General features: G+C 38.3%; 1 protein-coding gene across 3 annotated transcripts in view; it reads right to left on the bottom strand.

Annotated features, from left to right (window-relative positions):
• Window positions 1-681: 681 nt before the first annotated feature.
• Window positions 682-10394, bottom strand: part of VEPH1 (ventricular zone expressed PH domain containing 1) — a 193155-nt gene continuing 183442 nt past the window's right edge. For all 3 annotated transcript variants that reach the window (XM_037046664.1, XM_037046665.1, XM_037046666.1), the window contains exons 13-14: window positions 5501-5637; window positions 682-1370 (exon numbers count right to left, since the gene is read on the bottom strand). In XM_037046664.1, coding sequence (XP_036902559.1) covers window positions 1134-1370; window positions 5501-5637 — 374 coding nt within the window. In that variant the 3' untranslated portion in view covers window positions 682-1133. The remainder of the gene's footprint in view (window positions 1371-5500; window positions 5638-10394) is intronic.

Below are 10394 nucleotides of genomic sequence, written 5' to 3'. Positions count from 1 at the left end.
GAGTTTAAAGGCTTATCTGATCAGGTCAGGCTTACCCTTTGAATAAACTCAAAGCCACTGATTACAGACCTTAATTGTACCTGCAAAATCTCTTTACCTTTGCCATGTAATGTAACCTAATTGCTGGAGAGACCTGTCTATCTCTTTTGCCCAGTTCTATTAGTTAGAAGCAAGTTACAGGGTGCCCTATAATGGAGGGGAGAAGGTTATACCAGAGTGTGGGTCACTGGGAGTCATCCTAGAGGTCTGCTTACCACAGCTTAATTCTTAAAAAAATATTCTTAAAAAATATTGGCAAAAGCCAATAAATGTTTCTAATTTGGAGGCATTAAAAGGTTGAATACAAACAAGAAAAGTACAGGATTTTAAAACCTCAAGTTAAAAACAAATAAAATGAAATCTCAAGCATAAGTGGGTGTAGCACATACTTCGACGACAGAGAAAATGGTTTCCTATGCTTATCCTAGTTTAGACTTAATTCGGTGGGTGGGAGACACATGCAAGTATCTAAACTTGAGATCATATCGTATAAACCAAAATGGAGCAATCAGACAAACAGCTCAAAAGATAGACATTTAATTACATAACTGGCTTAACTATTGTACTATGGTTAGCTGCATTTGCATTAAAGAGGATAAATGTAATAATCTCTATAAGTAAGTTATATGGTTTTCCTCAGTGTCCTTAATTTGACTTTTCCTAATAGCTTTTTTTTTCTGTTAATACTTTTGACATGCTGTGGTTTTCATTGGAAATGGCTGATCTTTCCTCAGGTTATGTATGCAGTCCAGGTATCTTTTGAAGGTGCTTCCTTGCAATGTACGATGACATTTGTACAGAAGTCCCGGGATCCTGACTCTCCCCGTTCTGGCCCTGTCCCAGCCCCGTCCCATCCATAGCTCCTTTTCCTTACTGTAGACATCACCCAGATGTTCTACAATTAATGCAACTGCCATTAGGATATGAAACATAATAAGAATCCTGCTGCTTTGGGGTCTTGCTTCTGAGGAAAAACTCTTCCACTGGTGTTTAGTAAAAAGCATGACTTGGTGGATTTATATACCTTTCTTGACACTGGCAATGATATTGCAATGCCATTGCACATAGTCGGTGTGAGGTCGGCTTGCAAATCCCTATAGATACGTGGTGACTTCTCCACTTTCCCGCTCTTTTGCTCGGGCAACCGCCACATTGATGCACTGGAGCCATTCTTCTGCATTCTTCTCGTCCTTGGCCTTGAACACATAGGTTTTATTGTCTGTGAAGATTTCAAAAGCCCGAGGGAGAGAGCGGTCCCTGCGTTTTCTGGCCACAACTTTCACGCTCTGTACTTTGCTGAGTTCTATGGGTGAGTCATCAGGATCCTCTTTCTGAAATGCATACGGGAAGTAAAAATCATGAGCTGGTTCCCAGAGTATGAAAAGGTCTCTGGCTACTGGAGAATTTTCCAGGAGGATCAGAATCCTTTTACTTCATAAGGCTCAAGAACTTTGGTATTTTGGGCGTTAATGTCTCAAAGAGTTGTTAGAACAATGAGAGAGTGACAATAGACTCTTTGTTATTGTATCACAAATTGGCATGAGATAGCCAGTTTATAGAAATAACTGTATATTGCCAGGTATAAGGTGTACTTTTTTGCCCAGACTTTTGAGGGAAAAATAAGGATGCATATTAAACATGGGTAGTAGTAATTCTGTATCTATATAAATATGTTTAATTCTTTTATTTCTGCTTATGTGTTAGAAGTGTAACTCCAGAAAGCAATAATGATATCTGAATGCAAAATAATCCTCTGGAATACAACATTTTTATTGTTTCTAAATATAAATAAATTAAAATTGAATTAAAAAATTAAAATAAAAGATGTTTTTCTGAAAGCTTGGGCCAAAATGTAGGTACACATTGTACACAGCAAAATACAGTACACAGCGGGATTGGGAAAAATGCTCAACTTGTGTTTTTTTGATTTTATGTCATTTTCTATTGATATTGACTCTGTATTAATAGAGAAAGATGCAACAGTACAACTTGGAGTACTATCAACTCAGAATGAGATTACTCAGAAGGCATGAAATTTAATTTTACTTTGTGCTCTCTCTGAGAAAAGGGTATTAATTGAATAAAAAGGGCTTCAGTGTTTAAGTAGATCAATCTCTGTTTGAGACTCTGGGACTCTGGAAGCATGATTTGTCTACAGACGGAAGTGAAGAAATATTTAATGACTTACATTTTTCCTGCGTCAAAGCAGAAGTCTAAGGGTCTCTACAACACAGTCATCACAATAGGCTAGCATGAATAGTGTTCAGGGATCAGATACCTCTTTTAAGCAATTTCAGGTCTTTAACATCCCTGGATCCACTTTGTCTACTTGAGAATGTACCTGTCTGTGGTTTGAGGATCCCATCAATCCCCCTTCCCACCTTTCCTAAACAATTACTCTTCTCTCACTTTGCAATGAGAAGACACCCTCCTCACTCATCCCAAACTTTCTATGGTGTATTAGGCAACTTGGAAATATCTCAAGAGCAAGAAACAAACAAACAAAAAAAGTAATTTAGAATACTGATGTCAGCGAAGCATCCTCCAAACGAGGTAACACACTCACTTCTCATCTATTTCTAACAGCATTTCACTTTGTTATGTTTAATAATTCACAATATAATAATACATTTGGTATTATGGCTTTTCATAAATGATATAATATTTTTTAAAGATAAGAATTAAAAACCTTAGCATTTGGAGACTGATGGTCACAAGAAATTAAAATTAAACTTCAATTTACATTCATAGTTTTACTACAGTGAAAAATGATGCAGTGATTACAGTGAAATGCTATGGGAAAGGCAGAACAAAACTATAATTGCAGAGAAAAAATGAAATGATGTAAACACTTCTGCTTAGAAGAACTAATTTAAAAAATTTTTTAAACTTTATTTATTTATTTATTTTTAGAGAGGGGAAGGGAAAGAGAAAGAGAGGGAGAAAAACATCAGCGTGTGGTTGTCTCTCACGCCTGCCTACTGGGGACCTGGCCCACAACCCAGGCATGTGCCCTAGGCTGGGAATCAAACCAGTGACCCTTCGGTTCACAGGCCCACACTCAGTCCACTGAGCCACATTAGCCAGGGCAAGAAGAAGAACTACTTTATGTAATTTTTAAATGGATAGTGTTAGGTGTCAAACTGCTATGATATTTCATTTCAATGGTTACATTTAAAGGAAATACGTAATCTTTTTATTTTAAAATGACAATATTCATAGTTCAACAGAAACTGCAATTGCTGCAACTGTTTAAACTGATGATAAAAGTGTTGATACAAGTTAAAATGCTATAAGGCAATATAGATCTTCCAACATTCCTTTATGGGGTATACAGGATACAGTTTGGAGATATCTGTAGTAGACAATCCTTTGCCAGCTTACTTTGGTTTATAGTATCTGACAGTAATTAAATAATTTTTTTGGGGGGGATTAGTTTATAGTATAGAAATTGATACATGAAAAAACTGATCAAGAAAGAAATGAAGTCATAGTCATCTAAAAAGGGACAGTGGTGAGTTCTTCTCAAACCAAGATAGACACGGACAGGAAGTCAAAGGCCACCACTGCCTAGCTGGCTGGTAGAGATTAAGACCTTAAGAATGCAATGGTGTTCTTAACAGTAGGAAGTAACACTATGGTCTTTTAGTTTGTATTTTAAAGTGCACATTTTTCTCATTTACAAGAAAGGCCCTTTACGATGTGGCTGGAGCTCTGGCTAGACCGCTAATCAGGGCCTGGTTGCTGTGTGCCTGGGGGTGAGGGTGAGTTCTCTGTGGTCCTCATACTGCACTGTGCTATTTCCCAATGTTCGAGCCATATGTTTCGTCAGATTTCGGGAATGTCGAGCCATTATTTCCTGATAAAGATGTCAAACAAGTCAGCCAATTATAAAATAGCTTATTCTTTAAACGTTGTTAAAAAGCTCTGAGTCAAGAAGTATTAAAAGTCAGTATTTAACTTCAGGCAAAACACTCTTTTCTACTGCCTCTGCTTTGTCTCAAGGGATCTGAGAAATCACTACAATTTAGCTTCTATTCCTGATTTCTTTACTAAAACTGGAAAATTCAGGGGGCCATTTTTTAACACTTTAAAAATGGTTGAAGGTGAACCTGTGTTAAAAGAAGTTTCTTAAAATCTCAAATAACTGTCTAAATCGAATACACCATTAAATTCTCTTTTTAAAAGGTCTTTGGCTACAGAAAAATTCACTTGTATATTTTATAATACACACAGATGAAGAACGTAACTGAATTCAGAGTAGGTGTCATGTAAGTCTCTTTTTTCCATTCAAAAATTTCACATGAAGTTTTATTGATTAAAGGAGCACTGATCAGAATTTGTCAAATCCAGATACACCATTCTTGATTCTAGTTGGGTAATAAATGCAAATAAACTTCATAATGGGCACTCCAAAGATACAATGCATATGTATGTTCTCAGTGCATCATATTTTTAAGTAACTTAACACCTTTCATTAATTAATTAATTCCAACACAGTTTGTTTTGCTACTGGCTCTGCATTTAGTGAACATGGGAAGCAGGGCTTTGGCGTCATGCTCACTGCCCAGGCCTAACTCTGGTTCCACCCTACCCTACTGGCTCCACCTTTGGTCAAGCCAATCAGTCTCTCTGAGCCTTGTTTCCCCATCTGCAAAACGGTAATGGTAATGGTGCTGACCCCACAGGATTGTGAGAGGCCATCCAGTGTGGCATGTGACAAGCACCGACGAGCTATCACCATCACATTTCAAAATAGCCAAGAAGTAGGTCAAGATTCCATGTTCCCTGATCCTGAATGAGTAGAGTTTAATGATAAATAAAACTGCTTTGACAAGAAGGGGTAACTTTACATTGTTAATGGGAGATAAGTTTCCCACTGAAAATTCAGAATTCAGGTTTTATTGAATCTTAGTTGAGACGGAAAATTCTATCAAATATTTATTAATTCTCTTAGAGCCCCATTTTGTTCATTAGCTGAATATTACGTGAATGAAAGACAGTAGTCTTTTCTCCCTCATCAAATTGAACTTGTTGATTTCAAAAGTTACTCGGAATAAATCAGCCTTTATTTCTTCCTCCCTGCCTATGCTCCCCTTTCCTTAGGTCCCCATGTCTAAATATACTCTGTAGCCACCAAAGAAATCACAGTCCCTATGATGAGCCACACATTCGTGTAGCTGATGCAGGAAATAAGAGGTACAGTGTTTCGGTCAAGAGCAGTTTATCTTCTAAAACTGAAGTCAACAAAAACAGTCCCCATAATAAACTTAAGAGGGGCAGTGAGCCAACTAACATAGAACTCAGCAGAATAGGCAGTAACAAAATAACACTGTAAAACTGTAAAATGGAGAAGGAAAAATATATTGGTATTCTAACTCACGACAAAATGCCTACTGAGCTGGCCGGGGCCAATCAAGACCTTGACAATGCAAGTGTAATAAACAACGGAGGAACTTACGGACTTTCCTTTTTGGAACAGAAGCTGGTTTCCAGCCAGCGTGAAATAACGGGTTTTCCACCTTTTGATGAACTTCCACCTGACTTGCTTCTCTTTAAGTTTTCCTTCTATGAGAGGCTGGCCATCTTGATTTACAACTGTTGAAGGGAACAGAATGATCAAGCCATGTATCTTCCATTCTATATTTAGACAGTGATTGAAAGTCAGAATTGTCCAGTGACCAGAACCCGGTACGCATGTTTGGAAAGTGGGCCTATAAATGATGAAGTTTGTTAACCTCTCCCCTTTTGTCCCTAAAATGATGTGCAGTTTAGATACGATGATGGGAAAGTGTTGAAAGACCTCATAGAGGTTTTCAAAAGAAATACAGTTCACAAAAAGAGCATCTGGTTAGCAGTTTCTAAGGTTCATCCAGCTAGCCAGCTTTTCTGTGCTTCTTAATTCCTTTGCTTCATGATATTCTGTTCACATGAACTGCCTAGAAATATAACTTCATAAATAATCACAAACCAAGTATATTTAGCTATTTGGCAGCAAAAGTCAATACAGTGCTCCAAAAGACATGTTTTCCTAAAGCCATAACAGCTGTGAGGCAAATTTACCCAGTTCTTTTGAACATGATATTTCCACCGTCTGGAACGCACACACTCTCTTCACTCTCCGTATTCCCATCTTCGCCTCGTCAACAACTAATCATGCATGTTTTAACTCCAATGTTGCTTCCTTTGGTAAACCTTCCCCAAACCCAGACCGGAGTGGCTTTGCCTGTTACATGTTCTCATAGCATCTGACATGTTTCTTTTATATCAGGCATCATCATCTGTAGATTGTTATTGGTGTTTATCTGATTAATGTCTTTCTTTCCTGTTCCACCAAAAGCTCTGTGAGGGCCATGTGTCTGCTTTGCTCACTGCTGCCTCACCAGGCATCTAGTACGGTGCCTGGCAAGTAACAGGAGTCTGTAACTCTTTGTTGAATGAATAGATTAATTTGACATTGACGTAGAGTGTTTATGATTACACATAAGCATAGAATTAGAGGATCTGTTACCACATCAGAAGTTTAGATGTCAAACTGAAGAATTTCTTTTCTTTAATAAATAACACAATATTCTTTAAATTTATTTATTTATTTATTTTTAAAATATTTTATTTATTTTTCTTAGAGGGGAAGGGAAGGAGATAGAGAGAGAGAGAGAAATATCAATGTATGGTTGCCTCTCATTTGTCCCCTACCAGGAACCGGGAACTGGCCTGCAACCCAGGCATGTGCCCTGACTGGGAATCGAACCGCGATCGTGTGGTTCACAGGCCTGCGCTCAATCCACTGAGCTACACCAGCCAGGGCCATATTCTTTAAATTTATATAAATGCACCTGATTTCTGGGGAGTATGGCAATATTTACTTATAGACTTGTGTTCAATTTTCACAGTACCTCAAAAGTGATCAGATTTTTTTCTATCACTTGGACATTTGGACAGTGCCTTTTGACCATATGAACACAACTGCTCTTTCTTATCCTACCGTTTCTCTTTTCTAATGTAGTTGTACAGACTATCTCAGAGGAGGATTTGTCCACCTTGACTGCATTTTCAAGGTAAAAATAATGGAATGTGTAATTTTTGTAAACCAAGTTCTAATGAGGCTGGCTTGGCTTCTTTTTCCTTGTCTAATAATTATTCAATTGGATGTTCCATTGTCAATCCCAAATTAAGTCTAAACACGGAAAATATATGTTAAATATATTGTTAGAGAGTGATGGGGTTATCATAAAAATAGAATGGAGAGTGAGTGCCTTGGGATTGGTGCACACACATTTAAGTGGTGAGAAAAGAGCTTGGACATTCGAGGTGACATTTGATCTTGAGACAGCAGTGATGAGAAGTGACTCCTATCTCCTGAGAAGCTTCATGGTGGTTAGCATTGTGCATAACAGAGGATGGGGAAAGCGAGAACTCAAGAAGTATTGACACTCAAATCAAGAAAATAATTTCAGTGCTCTGCTTTGTTTTACTAGAATCATCTGACTAGGACCATTCTTTTTCATTTATTTATTTGTTTAGAGAGAAGGGAAGGGAGGGAGAAAGGAAGGGAGAGAAACATCAGTTGTCTTTCCTACATGCCCCGGATAGGGAACAACCCACACCTGTGTCCTGACCTTTTTCTTTGTGGGATGACACCCAACCAACTGAGCCACAGAAGTCAGGGCTGACACAGACCACTCTTAAAACTAGTAGTGTTCTTTGCAACTTTAAATTTTCCGTAAACAAGGGGCTTCCTCTGAGCAGCCTCTACTCTGCGTTTCTCCTCTGCTCAGGTAAAGCACTTAGGATGCCGTGACTTTTCCAGGTGCTCTGCCGCAGGAGCAGAGCAGGAGCGGCCTCCCGGTGTCCACCTGCCCGTGTTCCCCACCCCCGTGTTCAGTGTGCGTTTACTAGCAGCGTGCCGTGCGCTGTTGAGTCATGAAAGAGGCTGCTGCTGCCTGTCTGGGAAGAGGAAGGAAAGGTCCGGGGAGAGCTCCAAGAGGAGAAAAAAGGGAAAGAAAAGACCCAGCAACAACAAAAAACCCAAGCCAAGATTAGATTTCATTAAATTTTTAACACCCATTTCTCATGCTTTCCAATTAGAAAAAAAATTGCTAATCTAATGGTAACATTGAAAGATTTTGAATAAAATGTCAGAAGAGTTAGATTTGAGTCCTCTGAACTAGTTTTCTGATCAGCAATGGCAAATAACAAGAGTTGCCTCCTGCTTAAAAAGGATGGCGAGAGATCAAAATCAAAGCAAAGAAATTTATGTGAGGACACTATGTAACTGGCAAAGTACTCCCCCCACCCCACCACTACTTTTAGTAAAGACTTCACAGTTTGTAATCACATTGCTCTTTTCCATGGTTTTCACGGAAAGATGATTTANAAAATGTCAGAAGAGTTAGATTTGAGTCCTCTGAACTAGTTTTCTGATCAGCAATGGCAAATAACAAGAGTTGCCTCCTGCTTAACAAGGATGGCGAGAGATCAAAATCAAAGCAAAGAAATTTATGTGAGGACACTATGTAAGTGGCAAAGTACTCCCCCCACCCCACCACTACTTTTAGTAAAGACTTCACAGTTTGTAATCACATTGCTCTTTTCCATGGTTTTCACGGAAAGATGATTTAATGCAATGCCATGTACTAAAGTTTCCTGTTTTAGTTTTCCGTGTTTATTCAAAGCATAAAGCATTTGAAATAACCATGTGATCTGAGCCGCTTTGAAAACAAGATTGATTTAGGTACTATGGAAGCACGTGGATCCTCTGGATGTGGGACAGGAGATTAACTACACGTATTTCTCCTCAGGGCAGATCTGAATGTTTCAGTTGAAAAGTATGTGTCAAAAATTTGCCAGGGGCACTTAGCAAAGTAGTTGAAAGGATCGTTTGAGACAAAGCAGGGAGGGGGTATTATACCCACATACCCACATGCCGGTAACGACAGTGAAGGACTCCAGACAAAATGATACACTGACCTGAGAACAAAGGAAGAAAGACTGTAGAGAAATGCTGCTGAGCAAGGGCTTTTCACTGTAGCCTAGAGAAGATTAACTCCAGCAGAAAAGTCCATGCAAAGGTTTTAGGAAGGAAATGTTAGCAGAACTTTAATGTAGCTACATGTGAGGGCCCTAATTAGGCATCAGAGTTAGTTTTAGATAATTCTGTAAAAGCCAGGTTATTTGTAGCTATAGGATTAATTTAAAAATAGTTCCAAGAGGCAAAAAAAAAAAAGAGAGAAAGACTTAAAAACGTTTTGCAATTATGTCTAGCATATACATGACTGTATGTATCATTCTAATAGTCTATTGCCCATCACACGTCTTTGTAATCAATAATTTTCATATGATATCATGGTCTCTTCTTGGGTAAAACATGGCACTAATTCTTTCTACGTGTGATCATATTTCATTTGAAAAATGCAATATGCAGTGAAACCATGAGGGACCAAATATGTGTCTAAAACTACCTTGTAGGCATGTAATACATACAGGATATTTAAATATTTTCTCACTTGCAAGTAAGCACATTATTTTATTTAAAGCACCATAATTTGGCTAAGACATTCTCTACCAAGATGGATCTATTTCTTTCTTTAATTATCAATTGACTGAAAAAACTATGGAATATTAAATTGAATTATTTAGTGTAATTAGAACCCAGACTGTTACCATGTTTATCAACGTAAGTCTTTCAGAATGTTAATAACAAATGTTTGTATACTAATCGTATTTCTTTTTTTAAAACAGATTTTATTTATTCATTTTTACACAGAGGATAAGGGAGGGAGAAAGAGATGGAGAGAAACATTAATGTGTGGCTGCCTCTTGCATGCCCCCTACTGGGGACCTGGCCCACAACCCAGGCATGTGCCCTGACTAGGAATTGAACCAGTAGGTTCGAAGGCTGGTGCTCAATCCACTAAGTCATACCAGCCAGAGTGTATAATAATTGTATTCCTTTGGTGTAACAAGCATTGAAAATATTTGTTAAAAAAAGATGAATTTTGAAGGTGTTCATCTTAATAGAAAATTGGTGAAGAAGAATGAAACAGTATCACACAGACTCTTTAAAGCTCGGAAACCCCACAGCATGGAGAGTAAAGTAATAAAGAATACCCCTCTGTTCATCAGTCAGCCATCCAGCCCTCCCACACATACTTTTGAGCACAGACAAACTGTAAGGCCCTGTGTTTGGATCTGAAGCCCAATTCAGAGGGAGCTTAAATTTATCATCTGATGGAGAGCTAAAGTATTTCACAGATTCTACAGCTCAGTGTAGATAGAGTATGGAGAATGCCACTGCAGAAGTAGAAGCCAAGCACTCGAAAAAGGAAATTCTACTTCTAGCTGTGAGGAGGTAA

Source organism: Sturnira hondurensis, unplaced genomic scaffold (assembly GCF_014824575.4).
Source record: "Sturnira hondurensis isolate 20B ecotype Veracruz unplaced genomic scaffold, ASM1482457v3 Scaffold0005279, whole genome shotgun sequence".
In the NCBI taxonomy this organism is placed as follows: domain Eukaryota; kingdom Metazoa; phylum Chordata; class Mammalia; order Chiroptera; family Phyllostomidae; genus Sturnira; species Sturnira hondurensis.
Note: the sequence above shows the minus strand (reverse complement) of the source record. Positions and strands in the feature narration are given on the sequence as shown.